Here is a 16,972-nt window from a genome sequence, read left to right as displayed (position 1 = left end):
TACTCTCAACTCTCATATAATGGAAGTGCAAGATATCTTGAATAATCGTCATCTAAAAGTTTCATCGTAAGATTATTATATAACAAATCTATGATTTATTCTAAGCATTTTAGGTTGAAAATATCTAAGCAATGATGAAATAAGCAAGCTTTAATGAGCGTTAAGCTTAATAGTATTACAAATGTTTAATTTGAAACACAAACATTTAATACATTTGCATATACTAAAGATTAGGGCTGGGTGATATGACAAAAATATCATCCTGATACTTGAGGACATTTCTGCTTGACATGATGCATATCACGATATATAATTTAGCTAACAAACCGTCTAACAAAACCTTAAACTGAGTTTGACGATACTTTTCTTTAATACCTACAAAGACAAAGAAGATTAAGTTTAAAAAGTCTAATCATTGGCATCTATTCCATATCATTTAATTTGTAATGATTAAAACGTTAAAAAAAAATAAAAATACATCACCATACCAACGATATCTCTGAAAAGTGTATCGTGTAATCATTTATCACGATATCTGTATATCAATATATCGCCCAGCCCTGGTAAAGATATTTGTACTGGTTCAGATTCAGATCATTTTCTGAATTAACCCTAAAAGTGAAGGTCTAAAGAAGAGCGAAACGTGAGAGAAAATCTTACTAAAGCTGAACGAGTTTTATCCAACAAATGATCTTAACCTTTCAACCTTTCCTGACGAGTTCATGAAAATGTTCACAAAACTGCCCCACAACACTGCAACTGTGGCAGGTTCGTTCAACACTGCAGTATTCGTGTAATAACCGCTGCTTAAAGGAATAAAGCAAGTTAACATGACATTTTTGTATCCACAGGAGTCACTCAGTTTCAGCAGTGAGGTGTCTACACCAGAAACGGAAAGAAAGTAAGCCTACCTTTCAACCGTAATCATATACATAAGGATATATGTGTAATAAATCATGCCAGGGAGTGCTGTTATGGGAAAATAATCAGTAATTAGCAGCCATTTTGGCTTCACTGCCCTCCTCATACACACAATACACACAGTCAGTGAGTGCACGCTGCACCGAAACGCAGGTTTCAGACATCCACATCCAGCATTTTGGTGCTTCCAGGCTTCCTTCCTTCCTTCTATTGTCTCGAGATGTTTAAGCTGGAGCTGCCGATTAGAGAGCGAGAGGAAGTGAGCAAGAGCGAGAGAGGCTTCTGGATGACTCGAGTAGGATGCAGAATGAGTATACAGAACACAAGGAAATTAGTCAAACACTCGCTACAAAAGGTCAGACTGAACAGGTGAAATTCTAAATACACACACATTGCAGCATGACATCAGGGATTAACATCACAAAATCCCTCCTTTTAGCTCCTGATAAAGAGGAGAGCGAGCTGTGTACGGCTCCTAATTGACAGCACGTCAGATATAATCAGTTTGATGCGGCTGCAGGTTTGTTCAATGTTACCAGTATGAGATCTGTACACAGCCATTGTAGGAAACCTTGCAACAGCAAAAAAAAAAAAAAAAAACAAAGACCAAAAAAAAACAACCCATGCATACTAGTAAAAAAAAAAAACAAACTTGTGAAATGTGAAAATAATTGTATGTGCACGAAATAAGTTTGTGTTTTCACTAGATTGTTTGTAAAAGAAAAGAATGGTGTAATGTTTTAATTATGCATGAGAAAGTAGGTGGTGCGCATTTGAATATTTGCTGTTTTTTAAAGAAAATGAGAAAGTAAGTAGTGCATGTGCGATGATTACACCATGCCCTTTTCTTTCAAAACAAAAAAAAACATTGTGGGCATGTCTGCATGGGATACATGTACATTTACAAGATTTAAATATATATAAATATATATTTATATATTAAATATATTTATATATATAATTTTTTTTTTTGGGAAAGGTCCTCCATATATGATATTCTGCAGCTTGGAAATCCATTAAAGAGGTTTGTTCAGAGCAGTTAAATGCCGGAAAATAGGTCGAACTTGCCGAAAGCATCACAACACACAGATCATCGTTAAGTGGTAGAGCGAGCATCAAATGGAACACTCGCTCTCCCAGTTAAGATTATTTTAGGAAACTCGGCCCTTAACGTGTTCATCATTATTGTATTCTTAAAGTTTCCATGAAATCAACATGGAAGTTTTGTGGCTTTTAGTATGAATATGTCAGACTTAAGGTTATCTATAAGCTAGTGTTGCTCCAAAGCAATGACAACATTTGCATTTAGAATATATATGCATACAAAATGTACAGTCTCTCTCTACCACCAATACAGATCAACAAGTTTTGATGACCTCATTCTGCACTTCAGCTTCAAATAAACAGCATTCTTCATTAACAGTTTTCTAACCTTCATTTTCACTAATCCAAATATCATTAGCCAATGGGAAGGAAGCTTAGAGACCATATAAAATTTTTGCCATGGTTTCCATTTCTTCTTTCTCATTGTATATTTTTCTTTGTTTCTTGAAAAGTTACGCTTAATACTTTTGTTCATTCGATATACCTGCTTAAGTATCACCCATGTGTGAAAAACACTCCGTGTGTTTGTTAAAGCACTAACTGTGTGCAAGCGTGAGCTAATAATAGCTAATGTTAAAGGTGTTTAAAAACTCTCTTCTGATCAGCACCACAAGACCCAGACTTCCTGTCTGAGTGACTGTGTAAATGTTTTTATTTCTTTAGTTAACAGTAAAGTGAGGATTTAATTGTTATAGGCACTTCAGCGCTGTAGTGCTAATGATTGCAGTAAATGGACCAAAGTGTTTTTTTGCTTGTTGTGTTTTTTTTTTTTTTTTTTTTTTTTTTTTTTGTCAGTAGATTTTGAGGAAATCCTCCAATCCTCTCCATTAGCCCTGACCTCTACTGAAGGCCATTCTCTCATCACTTCCCCTGGACCCTACTGACTCTCTCTTTCTCTCTCTCTCTCTGTGTGTGCACTCTGGCCACTCATTTGGATGACCCTTAAAACTCTCTCATACAGGATACCAGGTGCATTCTGGGATCTGTCAAATCAACAACCAGGAAGTCAACCACTTCCTGGAAATGTAGCCAATTTAAGAAATTAGCCTTAATGTACTTGTGCACAATTACGTGGGAGGAAAAACCACACACGTGTCTAATATATATTTCCGATTTGTCACTAAATACCAGGCCCTGATTGATACATCAGCTAACTGACAACATCGGGTCCACAGACTTACTGCCAGTGATGGAGATAAAAGACTAATGTCTCTTTTTAAATATATAAACTTATGGGAAATTATGCTCTCTTGCATGTCCGTGGCAATGGTCACTGCTTACTGAACGTTACGCTGCCCAGCCTGGTTTAGCAGTATCATCAGTAAGCATGGTTACATTATCAGGCATCACTTTGTCTGCCAACTCCTAACACACACAGCATTCTTGGTGGTGGATGAAAGCGGGTGTAAAGTAGGGCTGCGGGTCTGTGGATGGCCCTGTAAATAGTAAACCTGGTGAAAAGACCCTAATTTATTAAGCTGCTATTCAGCAGAGGTCTTTTACATAGAAACAGCATGCCTACTGCTATCAGCTCTCTCTCTCTCTCTCTCTCTCTCTCTCTCTCTCTCTCTCTCTCTCTCTCTCTCTCTCTCTCTCTCTCTCTCTCTCTCTCTCTCCCTCCCCCACCCTTTCTTTCTCTAGGTTAAATCTGTTAAGATGTATAGTTGTATAGTGTGTGTGTGTTGGGTGAATAGAACAGAGAGAAAGAGTATGGTGAAGAAGAGTGAAGAATGGGGCCTCATCAATTATCATATCATTATGTCGCTATGGCAACACTCCTTTCATAAAAAACATGAAAATTTTTAACCTCCAATTCACCCCAACAAAAACACACACACCCCTTTTTATTTTTGTTTTTCTCAAGAAAGACCCACAATGATGTGTTAGATTAAGTGTGCATGTAATGGATTTATATATATATATATATATATATATATATATATATATATATATATATATATATATATATATATATATATATATATATATATATAATTTCTAAGATCTGCACTTTTCTGAGATATCGTTGGTATGGTGATGTATTTTTTACATTCTTAATAATTACAAATTAAATGGTACTGAATGGACGACTGATGGATTGACGTAAATGTTTTCAACTTAATCTTCTTTGTCTTTGTAGACATTAAAGAAAAGTATCCTTTTAGATGCTCAGATAAATAGAAATGCCTTTGAGAATCGAGGTACGATATTATTTATGATAATGATATATCGGCCGCTCCTAGTGCAGGTAATTCTGGACTTGCCGGTATTTTCCTGAGTGCTAAATGCTAAGGTGGTTTTTAACTCTGATGTGAGAAAGTCTGTCAGCCCATATGAGGAAACCCAAACTTTTCACTTTCGGATGTTCGTACACGCATTAAAGAGACTTTTTGTTCTGTGGCTGGTCCTCAACAGGGTGTTCCTTGCACTTTCCTCTGACTCACTCCTCTCTTAAGCCCAACCATCTTTTCTAATTTGTTTTCTTGTTCTTGTTGATGATTAAAGCCTGGTAGATTTTTTTCGTCTCTTCAGTAACACAGGAAGATAGGCGATCATTTCACATACATAGAAATGACTGTATTTCAACTATAAAAGTGTTTAAACACTTCATATATTATTAAATCATACCATCAGTCCTTCTGTCATCATATACATATACATAATATTTCAAAAAGAATTACTGATGTGGCCAGTTCTTCAGTGGACACAAATAGTGGGTAAGATGTCATTCAGTTAACCCTGTGTTTAAAGCGTGTATTCTCAAACTCAAAGCCAGGATATTGTGTCTCTGGGTGTTTCCAGAGCCATGCACTTTGTTATTGTTTTCCTGTTGCCCTGAGATGCAAAGATCAGATGTAAGCAGGCACTGTCCCACTGTCTCAAACTCCTCCTCATGGTCACATCTGGTCTCTGTATTAACTTGCCAGTGCCTTCCGAGCCTCAGGAGCCTGGGGTCTGGAGGCTGCGCAGGTCTGCACTGCCCCCTAATGGTGCACTGTGGAACCGGAGCCTCACAATTTGACAAGAATTGTTCTTGGACACAAGATGCAAAGAACAGTGTGTCTGTTATGTCAGTTGCTGAATGTTTGAATCTGGAATTGGCAAAGTTGCCAAAAGAACGGTGGACAGTTGGTGAGCAGCTGGTGCTGAACAAAATCAGCAGTTGGTTTCGCACCTGATGTTCATCATGAGTTCATTAAGGTCACTGTAATTCCTGTGTTTTCTCTTCTCAGGATCCCACTCCACAAGTCCAACTCTGAAGATGGCTCAGGTGAGTTTCATCAAATTCAAAAATACTGCACTTGCAGATTAAACAGTGTCTGGTTTGGGCTTACTGAGTATTACTTTGAAAGGTTTTCTGTTTTTGTCTCCTGAATGGATCTGCACACCTGGGGACCACTGAGGAAACTTTTTAAAACATTAATTAAAAATGAAATCTTCCTACCTAATTTAGTCTTGGACAATTTCCATCAGGCAGGGTGGAGTGTAACATGTTCTCCCGAAGCACGTGAAGCCAGTCCAGTGCATCTTTTCAAACTACTGCTCGTGCAAAATCAGGGGGCAGCATAAAGCACTCTCCGCCCATTCTATATGCCATGAGCTCACAGATGCCCATGATTGGCTGGTGTTGCTGTGATTGATGGTGGAGAGAGAGCAGGGGCGTAACCTGTTCTGGGCATTCTGGGCTGTAGCCAGGAAGATTTTTTCCTTTGCCCCGAATAATTCTTCACTTGGAGCGGTTTGTCACTATGTAACTGAACATCAGTAAAAGAAGACGTCGGTGATGTCATTTTGTATCTTCAGTGAACAGGGGCGAGACCAATCAGACAGCGTTTACAGGAAAAACGTGGAAATACTTGTGTCTTATTGGCTGACAGTTCTCAATTCTGCCAAACACTAGCTCACAGTCAGTCAGTAGCCACGTTTCCATCCAAGGATTTATTTATTTTTTGCAAAAAAAGGTTTAGCGCGTTGAAATGTTTCACAATATAGCTTATGGAAATGCAAATTATAAATGAAGTTTCAACATAATCTTTTTTCGTTTAACTGAAACTATATCGATACTTAAATGATGCGAAAAATTGTTTGGAAACAGTTTTTGTCGAGAAAAATGACATTTGAGCAAAACAAAGTTGTCACATGACAGAATTTATCCATCAGTCGAGGGAAGAATAGGGATGTGTGTTCCATCCAGCGCACTGCAAACCTTTGACACAAGATACGCCAAGGAATTACGGTATGCAATTTCATCGGCCTCCACTACATTCAGCAGCCTGATATAACGCCGCATTCTTTTTTCTTTAATTGGTGTGCACACAGCATGTACACATTGATGGACAGTGATTTACTGACCCATCCACTACACTGTACTCGGCACAGGATGCCAGCTTGAACAGCGCGAGAGTAATCCGCTTTCTGGTCAGAACCACTGGTACGATGAGCGCAGCTCTCCAACACTACCTCCACCATGGGCGGGGCCGGAGTGGGACCCATTTTCAGCTCAGGAGTTTAATGCCCAAGACCAGCCCATTTTATTTCGTGATGGAAGAACTTTGTTAAATGAAGTGACAGTTCAGTTCTTACTATCCCGTTATATTTGTTACTGACTGTTTCAACATGTGTATATAAAGATAAATAACAAATAACATAGAGTATTGTTTTCTGCTACAACAAGTCCAACTGTAACATTATGAAAAAATCGAATATGAAGTATTTCGGTAAGAAATATACTTTTTTGGAAGCTACCTCGTGCCACGGCATGTGACGGTTTGTTTATATCTCCATGGTAACAATCTGAGAGTGTGTGTGTGTGTGTGTGTGTGTGTGTGTGTGTGTGTGTGTGTGTGTGTGTGTGTGAGAGAGAGAGAGAGAGAGCATGCACGCTGAGCCAAGTGAAGTGAGAAAACAGCACTTTTTAATGTATAAGTCACTGATGTGCCGGAGAGAGCAAATATCACAAACGTTTTTGTTTTGCGCTTTCACTGTCGATAACAGAAAAGCGCAAAAAAGTGGATGGAAACTTGGATAGTGTGAGGGGAAAATGGATATACAGCATTTTTAATTATTACCAGTAAAGCGGTTGAAACTGAAACACTATTATCCGCTGATGCTGAGCAGGAAAACGAGGTGTGTAAATGTTTATATGAGTTCCAGTTTACATGAACATGACATGAGCAGAGCAGAAAGAAAGATAATGTACTCTGCATGGCACTGTAGCAGCTAAACTCATACAATGAGAGCTTAGTTGTTGTTCCCCTTGGCTAGCAACACCAAACTAGCCTTGTTAGAAAAGTTTTATATTTTATCAGTGTGGTAGACCTACAAACAGTGACAACAGCTTTGGTAAGTTTTATGAAAAATCCAATTTTTTGTCCACATTTTTAAAGCAATTAGCTCTCACATGCAAGAAAAACAAACAAACATGGAAATAGTCTATTTAGAAGTATGTTTTGAAAAGTTTTTTTAATGGAGGAGAATTTGGGCTCCGCTCCACATGATTCACAGTCCAGCTAACGCCCCAGAGAGAGAGAGCGAGAGAGACCCCCTCCCTGAGAGCACGGCCAATTATGTTCTCTCGGACCGGCTGTGGCTTCATCCGGATTGAACTCGCGGTCTCCAGATGATTGAGAAGGCTTAGCCCTGCAAACACTTTTCTGTCAAGAACTACTGGGGCTGATGAAGCTTGCTCTACTGAAAATGCACTGAACTGAATTGCTGGTTCTCCTAATGGTGTGACACAAGATGGAAGTGTTACAGCACAGACTCGATTTGAAAAGATACATTAATGTGACTGTGATATCCGTCAAAAAGTGCGAAACAGTAATACAGCTTCAATCTCCGTGTTATTACAACCCAAGATCTGTGACGCTCACGGTCACGAGAGGTCCTTAACGCCTTGAAAAGAAATGTTTGTCTGGTGTCTCTCTCTATCTTTTATTAATTATTCATTCAAAACAAACCGATCAGAGACAGGAGCTGCAGCTCAAAGAAACTGATTTTAAGAAAAAAACAAAAAAATATAAAGTTCATTTGCCATCCACATTGTTTTTTTATATATATATATATATATATATATTTTTTTTTAAGTCGACTTTTGTGGGAAAAGATTCACTATCATCCTGTAGCCATCATGTTGCTCTGGGGCTGACCTGAATTCCTCTCTCCTCTTACAGGAAAATGGGATAGCAAGAAGAAGAACAAATCTTTCTGGCAAAACTTCAGAAAATCCCAGAAAGGGCTCACGAGACAGAGCTCGAAAGGTAGTCAGGGTTTTTTTTTCCTCGTTCCATGCTCTCTTTTTGCCTGCGTCTCTTCATCTGTGTAACAGTTCTGACTGACTCTCCTAGGAGAGGACATCGGCTACGTGGCCAGCCAGATCACCATGAGTGACGAAGAGCGCATCCAGCTGATGATGATGGTCAAAGAGAAGATGATCACGGTGGAGGAGGCGCTGGCTCGGGTAAAGGCCCGCCCCGACAGCATCGCCTGTCTCGCTGCTGCAGCATCAGCTCTGCTCCTGTTCACTAACCCTACTCACCCAGACTAACAGTTCTACTACTTACTGCAGTGCACGCACATGTGCGCACACACACACACACACACACACACACACACACACACACACACACACGTCTCAGACACTGCGTAGAGAGGCTCCTGTGGGAATCATGCTTGTGGTCAGCTTTTTGCTCACACAGGGCGTGGTGTTTAATTCATCCTGTTAGCTGAATAAGCATTTGAGCCATTGTATTGTTGCTTTTCATACTGTATGTCTGGGTGAGTAGCATTCAAGCTGATGGTTGTACAACACACACACTCACACTGACTCTCTCTCTTTCATCGACTGCTCTGAGAGAGCGTAACTCCCACACATTGTGGAGCATTGTGTTTCCTCTCTCCACAAGGCCAGCATTGATTCTTCTCCCAGGGCAGATGCTTTTGCAACACGTCTTACCTCATGGCAGCTAAAACAGGAGCTGGTATGAAACCTGTAAGAAAACACATGTAAGAGTTACTAAGCCAAAGCCAGCTATTCTACACATAATACCTACTCCACTATATATATATATATATATATACACACATACATACATACATATGTATATATAATATGTATATGTATGTTATATATATTATATATGTATATTATATACAATATATATATTATATATATTAATATCATAAAATAAGTTTCATGTCTATGGTCCAGCTATTCATAAACACATCATCTCTCCAGCGTTCTTACCCTTACGCTGTTACGTAGGGCTGGGCGATAGATCAATATAATATCGAGAACATGATAAATCATTACGCGATACACTTTTCTGAGATATTGTTGGTATGGTGATGTATTTTTTTTTTTTTTTTTTTTTTTTTTTTTTTTACACGTTTATAATACAAAATTCAATTCAATAATTACAAATTAAATGGTACTGAATAGATGCCATTGATTTGACGACATTTTTTTAACTTAATTTTTGTATTTGTAGGCATTAACAAAAAGAATCGTCAAACTCTGTTGAACGTATTTTGTTTATTTTACTACTGTTTTGCAGAGTTTGTTAGCTAAATGATATATCGTGATGCGCACCTTGCATCATCGAAATGTCCTCATATCGCCCAGCCCTACTGTTACCTCTTTGGTGCAAATTTACATTTATTCATTTATTCATTTAGCAGTCGCTGTTATCTAAAGAGACTTACAAATGAGGAAATACAAGCAAGTCCTGTTTGATTTCCCCCGATCTCTACACCTTTGGCTGAATCAATGCTAAGCCTCAGTGGACCGTTGGCTTTACATGAATATGTACTTGTACGTGAATATCTAGAATGTGGAAGGGTCATAATTTTTGTTTAACGTTTACTACATTCTGAAGACACTTCACTATTTATTGTTTTTAAATCTGTTAAGTTATATTGTGTGCGTGTGTGTGTGTGTGTGTGTGTGTGGGGGGGGGGTGTAGTTAATTTTGAAAGCAAATTTAGTGTAGTGCTCCGTTCTTACATTATATAGTGCCCTCCACTAATATTGGCACCCCTTGTTAAATATGAGCAGAGAAGGATGTGAAAAATTGTCCTTATTGTTTAACCTTTTGAAGTTTTGTTAAAAAAATTCACAAAAATTGCGAAGACAACACAGGTTTATCAGAGAATATCATTGTTAAATATAGGTGTGCAACAATTATTGGCACCCTTTTATTCCATACTTTGTGCTACCTCCGTTGCCAAGATAACAGCTCTGAGTCTTCTCCTATAATGCCTGATGAAGTTGGAGAATACATGACAAGGGATCTGAGAACATTCCTTGGAGATTTTTTGGCCACTCGAACCATCCTCTTCACAGTACGTTGAGACGGTATAGACACACGTCCAATTCCAGGTTGATTCATAACATTTCCAGTTGACGGGAACTTCTTAATTATTGCCCTGATGGTGGAAATGTGCATTTTCAATGCTTGTGCTATTTTCTTATAGACACGCCCCATTTTGTGAAGCTCAACAACCTTTTGCCGCACATCACAGCTATATTCGTTGGTCTTACCCATTGTTATGAATGACTAAGGGAATTTGGCCTGTATGTTAACTCATATCTATATCCCTGTAAAACAGAAAGTCATGGTTGAACAAATTCCTGTTCCTAGTAACCCAGGTGTACAGAAAATATGTAAAATATCAAAGGGAATATACTTCTAATATATATTTCTCATATGAATTCATAGGGGTGCCAGTAATTTTTGCACACCTATACTTAACAAAGATTTTTTAAATAAACCTGTGTTGTTTTCAATTGTTTATCCATCAGAGCAGAGTATTTTTGTGAATTTTATTAATCAAAAGTTTAAACAATAAAGACAATCACAGCCTTCTTTGCTTATATTTACCAAAGGTACCAATATTAGTGGAGGGCACTGTATATCAGTATATTATAGTATATTGTATTCATTTTATAAATTGGATTGTGGGTAAGCATATGTCTGTGTATGTCTCGTGGATGTGTGTGTGCGCGCGCACGTGGGCGGCTCTCTCTGACCTCTTGTTCCCCGTAGCTTAAGGAGTATGAGAGGAGCAGGCAGTTGAGCACCAGTTCAGACACTGCAGAGTGTGCTGATGGATCCAGTCCCACTGTTAACCTGTCCTACACCTGCAACGTAAGTACCGCACACAGTCGGTGTGTGTGTGTGTGTGTGTGGGTGCGTGCGCGTGTGTGTGAGTGAGAGAGAGAGCGAGAGAGAATCGGTCCTACATACAGTAGTGTGTATATATACTTAACATCATTACACCCCTGGTTTGTGTTCAGATGTTAATCCAAAGTGTGTGCTCTTTTGTTAAGGGGTCTGTCCTCTGTCATATTTAACACCCCATAAGCTCACTGATGAACACTGCTTATTGTGTTATCGCTCCAAAATATGCCTAATATTTAGCGGTCACCCACCCTCCCCCCCAAAAAAACAAAAAACAAATGAGCGAATCAGCACGTGAATCTGGAATGATTGACAGTTGTGTAGGTGTTTTGAATGTCTCACATCAGTAATGTCTCGCCACATCTTGAAAGAGAAATCTTTACTTTCCACTCACTGTACTTCGTATTATGATTGTTGTTGTTTTTTCAACACTATACACGCAGACCATAAGATTTAGTGGTGTAAAAATGCTTTTGTCCAGCAGATGTCAGTATAGATCTCAGTGTCAAATGCAACAACGCTCCAAATAATATTCGCTTCAGACGTGATAGACACAAACACTTCGTTCTGTCCGTCAGTGATAGTGAATTTGTTCCCTCAAGAGGATCGTGTGACTGAGATTACTAAATCGGATTGGTCAAGTGACTCTTCTGAGTAAATACATCAACTTGATCATAGCCAGTAGATTCCAGAGCTTTTTTTTTCCCCAACTGCATGTCAAAATATGGTAAAGATATGCACAGAAGCATTGTTATTTCCCAAAGTAACAGTCACACAGTAAGTAAATCTTTTTGTATGATATTTGAAACAAGATATATCTGCTTCTGCTTAGGATACAGACATAAACTACTAGATCTCATGATCAATTCCCGTCATCTGTTCGTTGTAACACGACTTATTTGGATTAAATTCATCTTGTGCAGTTATTTATTTATTTATTTATTTATTTATTTATTTATATATCTTTGTATGTGCCAGAGATATTTTCTGAAAAACGTATTCCGAAAGGTAGCATGTTTCCGAAAACAAGGTATTAGTTTAATTTAAACCACTGTGATCCTCACCAGGCAGTTACTAGGATCCCAGTCTCAACCAGATCCTCTGTGAACCTTTTTCTGGGAAACTTTCTAAAAAAAAAAAAAAAAAAAAAACTCCAAAACCAAACAAACAAAAACAACTAATCGTGCATCTTCTATTTGTATATCTCTACGTTTGTGCCAGTTTAGAACACATTATTCATTCCCAAATAGTGTATTCATATTTTTTTAGATCCCTAGTACTGAAATCATGGTTTTTATAGCTGACTGTAGTCATGGAAGGAGATAATTGCTAACATGTGCATTGTACAGAGGTTAAAATGACACAACGTTTGGCCCTGGCTGCTGATCTTAGCTCTGTACTGGGGGTGACGTATTGAAAACCCCCAGCATTTGGACAGTCACTTTCATACATTACACTTTTCTTGGATTCAGTTACCATTGTCCTTGAGTCAGCTTGGCATGAATGAGTTGGTGGTGTGTATTTGTCTTGGCTTGGAAGTCTGGCATGTGGTTAACAGTTACCGCCCCAGCAGATTTAATGTACATGATAAAACTTGGAGTGAGATCCAAGGGTCTTGTTGGTGATGTTCATGTTCAGTGTTTCTCACATTGACCACGTGTGTGTGTGTGTGTGTGTGTGTGTGTGTGTGTGTGTGTATGTGTGTGTTTGTTTTGGGGCCATATGAAGCGTTCAGCTTGGTGCCGGCTAGCCAGACAATTAGCATTGCGTTGCATGTGCATTGTTCATGTCATGTCAGAGAAATTAGCATGCAGTAAATAAAGCTGTACACATGCAAATGGGTGGGATTTTGTTCTATACTAATACTAAAAAAAGTCTATTGAAACACTCAATACTAAACATCTGAATGTTTTGCCCATGGACACTTTGTGTCACTTACAGGGAAAGTGGTGGACAAAAACCAAATATTTATGGTCTGTAAGCGCATAGCCCTAAGCCATAAATGAACACCTCCGCTGACGGAGGATTTAGCTCTAGTTTATTATTATTAATATGATGTATTATTACATTTTTGCATTACATTGCCATAGAAGTGAGTCAACAGACTTAACTCTGATCGCTCATTTCGTGTTCCTATCTGGTTTTCCATGACCTTTTATGGAGTTTTGTGGGCGTCAATAGAGAGAGGGATACTGTGGTCTGTGGTTAGTTTGGGTAGAGGAGAGTATTGAGATTGGAGCTTTGTGGGTGTCAATGAGCTGTGACAGGAAGCTCAGGTGATCAAAATACGCATGCGAGCATGAAGAATGAAGAGTTTGCAAAGAGTTTTGTAGATCCAGCGGAAAATCTTAGTTCGGTTTAGCTTGCGCAAACATTTAGGTGAGTTTTCCCCTTGGTTTATGCAATATGAACATAGTGTAAGGTATATAATATTAAATGTATATAAGGTATAGAATATTAAAGGCCACTGAATGCACTTGAATACTAAGAAACAGCACTGGCGTTCGTCTGTAAGACACACCTACATAAACAAATGGGCATGCACACTCACGCGATGTTTGCTTTTGAAAATCTGTCTGTTTATAAGCTGTTCATAAGTGGTAATGGGTTGGACTGCGTAGTCTAACGGATAAATCGATTGTAAAATAGCTCTCTCAGGGGCAATCCCGCTGACCACAGATCAGCTCGGCTCGGTTCTCCACACAGAAGCCGCACTGTGTTTCAGAGCAGAACGGCTGTCATTAGATCAGCTCTCAGCACCGTTTAACAACGCCTGTGTGCTTCACTGACACAGAGACGGATTCATCCCCAGCTTACACAGACACTGCACTGTATGTGTCCAGCAGCGATCTGATCTCAGGACAGTCTTTCTTTTCTTCCTGACCCACATTCCTGTGCTTTAAGGATATGCGGGGATCATCTGGGACTCCCCTCAAAACCCGCCTTTCACACGAGTGGGTTCTCACTTATGTTCAGAAATGCTAGAAACTGGTGTGTGGGTGTGAGTTAATCCCAGTGTGTGTGTGTGTATATGCAGACACGGACCGTGACTCTGGCTATGATGAAACTTCTGGTAAGAATGGTGAAATTAATAGTTCTCTCTCTCTGTTTCTGGAGCAAGCTTGATCTTTGCTTTTCTCTTGAGACTCTGTGCCTTCTTGTTATTTGCCTTTTTCATCCTTGTTGTTCGCCGGAGTAAATGTCACATAGTTGAGCAGACATTTCCATGCATCACTTGAGATTTAAACCGTTGGCTTCTTTATGTCACTTATTAAAAGATGTTGGATACAGCATTATTGCATTATGTTGTATGTGTGTTTTCTGTAAGTGTGGGGTTTTTATGTTCTATACATTATTTCTAAAGCACATTTATTATTTCCCAGCTTCTGGTTTTCTTGCCACTCATGTTGTTGCACTTTAAAGCATCAGGGATCTTATGTATTAGTTATTTTCTAATGTCTACACATACTTTACCTAGAATTTCTCACCTTTTTGTAAATTGTTGTAAATTCGGTGTAATTTTGTATGAAATCTTGGATAAGCTTCACAATAAGCATTGTTTGCTTTTAGAGTAAGAGACTCTGTCAGAAAAATGTCAATGCTCATTGTACTATTAGGGTCACACCCACAAGAACAGGTCTCAGATCACAAAAACTAAACTAAATAAACTAAATATTTTCTCTCTTTGTTTTTCTCTGGCTGAGAGTATATGAGTGTGTTATTGTACGTGAATATTCCATCGGCCTAGGTTTTGGTTTTCTGTTGTATTGGTAGTGTGTGTGTGTGTGTGTGTGTGTGTGTGTGTGTGTGTGTGAGTGAGTGAGTGAGCGAGCGAGAGAGAGGGATACTGTGGTCTGTGGTTAGTTTGGGCAGAGGAGAGTATTGAGATGTCATTGTGGTTAGCAGCTGAGAGTCTGTCATTAAGTGAATAAACGTGTTTGGTGACTGGAATATGTGTTGACAGAAACATGATATTCAGAGGCTCCACTGTCTAAATCAATTTATACTATTACAGCCCAATTCCGAAAAAGTTGGGACAGTATGGAAAATGGGAAAAACCTCAAAAAGAGTCATTTGAAAATTCACTTCACCCTGTACTGTATTGAAAACACATTATTTGATGTTTTACTTTGTATATTTAAAAAAAAGAAAAAAAAAGAAATTAAATTCACATTCATTTCAAATCTGATGACTGCAACACACTGCAAAAAAGTTGGGCCTTGCCCTTTACACACCGAGATTTGACCGGATTCCTTGAATCTTTTAATGATATTGTGCACTGTAGAAGGTGAAACGCCAAAAATCCTGCTGATTTGTCTTTGGGGAATGTTCTTCTCAAAGTGTTGGATTATTCGCGTCCGCATCTGTTGGCAGATTCTCGAGCCTCGACCCATCCTTGCTCTTGAAGGACTCTATCTTTTTTTGAGGCTCCTTATATACTATGATTAGACGATTGCCTCACCTGTTTCACATCACCTTCTTATTTCTACTTGTCACATCGCTATTAGTCCTAAATCGCCCCGTCCCAACTTTTTTGGAACATGTTGCATGCATCAATTTAAAAATAAGTGTGTATCTTCAAAAAACTATGCAGTTCATTAGGTAAAACTTCAGATACCTTGTCTTTATACATTTTATGTTTAAGTAAAAGTCAAAGGACATTTACAAATCACTCCTCTATGTTTTTATTAGCATTTTCCATACTGTCCCAGCTTTTTCGGGAATTGCGATTGTAAAAAAAAAAAAAAAAAATCGTGTGTACATTGTGCAGTAATTTTTTTAAATATATATATATATATATATATATATATATATATATATATATATATATATATATATATATATAAATAATATATATATAAAATTAGTTTGTTTTATTTATTTGTAACAAATTTTCATTGAGAATCTTGTTTTTTTCTTTTCTACCGCTGTTGCAGGGTTTGTTGCTAAATGCATTGTGGTTTTGTGAAACTCAGCCACAGCTTCTACGCCTCTCTGAGTCGCTCATATGTGCCTTTCTAACACAGACTTCACAACACACAACCCCTCCATACGCTTCCATAACTAACGCCAACTGTCCATCCTAAGCAAAGAGAACATAATGCTATTCGTACCACTTTAACATGATTTTTGTGTCTGTCTTTACCACATGAATAATCTGCACAGATATTTTGTTGTGAGATGAAATCTAGGGGAAAATAAACTGTCATTTGCTGTGCTTTTTCTCCCTGCAGTCTCATGAACAGTCTGATGATGAGCAGGAGGATTCTGTCAAATTTAAGAGGCTTCACAAACTGGTCAACTCCACTCGCCGCGTCCGCAAGAAACTCATCAAAGTAGATGACGGCAAAAGGCAGGGATCAGAAGGTATGGCTGATGCGATTCTAAAATAAAACTGCACGTTGTCCTGTTTCTAAAGGATAAATTTAACCATTCAATTAACCATTCATGTTATGCGTTGAAGAAAACCTTGAAGCATAAAATAAATCCCAGTCCAATTAGAAAACTAAATATTTTATTTATGTCAAGTTCACTAACATTAAAGTTCATACCTAATTAAAAAATGAATTATGGCTGGAGAAAAAAAAAGCTTGTTGAGTGTCCCAGTACACACAAACACACAGGATTTAAACACTTAGTTGTAATAAAAATGTCGCCTTAACTGACATTAACATATGGCTATTATATCCATGTATTCAAATTATATGCCTATAGAAATACAGTTTTATACATATATTTATACATAATTCCTATGGCTATAATCT

The 16,972-nt window shown here is 38.3% G+C and overlaps 1 protein-coding gene across 9 annotated transcripts in view; it reads left to right on the top strand.

Annotated features, from left to right (window-relative positions):
• sash1a (SAM and SH3 domain containing 1a) overlaps positions 1–16,972 on the top strand; it is a 402,788-nt gene that overhangs the window by 364,002 nt on the left and 21,814 nt on the right. For 5 of the 9 annotated variants that reach the window (XM_047159718.2, XM_047159717.2, XM_017493876.3 and 2 more), the window contains exons 4-10: positions 852–901; positions 5,259–5,296; positions 8,199–8,285; positions 8,373–8,485; positions 11,073–11,174; positions 14,245–14,280; positions 16,442–16,574. In XM_047159718.2, the coding sequence (XP_047015674.1) occupies positions 852–901; positions 5,259–5,296; positions 8,199–8,285; positions 8,373–8,485; positions 11,073–11,174; positions 14,245–14,280; positions 16,442–16,574 (559 nt within the window). The remainder of the gene's footprint in view (positions 1–851; positions 902–5,258; positions 5,297–8,198; positions 8,286–8,372; positions 8,486–11,072; positions 11,175–14,244; positions 14,281–16,441; positions 16,575–16,972) is intronic. The other 4 variants (XM_047159716.2, XM_047159714.2, XM_053687310.1 and 1 more) reach the window with 2 other exon arrangements.

This window comes from Ictalurus punctatus, chromosome 2 (genome assembly GCF_001660625.3).
Source record: "Ictalurus punctatus breed USDA103 chromosome 2, Coco_2.0, whole genome shotgun sequence".
Taxonomy (NCBI): Eukaryota; Metazoa; Chordata; class Actinopteri; order Siluriformes; family Ictaluridae; genus Ictalurus; species Ictalurus punctatus.
Note: the sequence above shows the minus strand (reverse complement) of the source record. Positions and strands in the feature narration are given on the sequence as shown.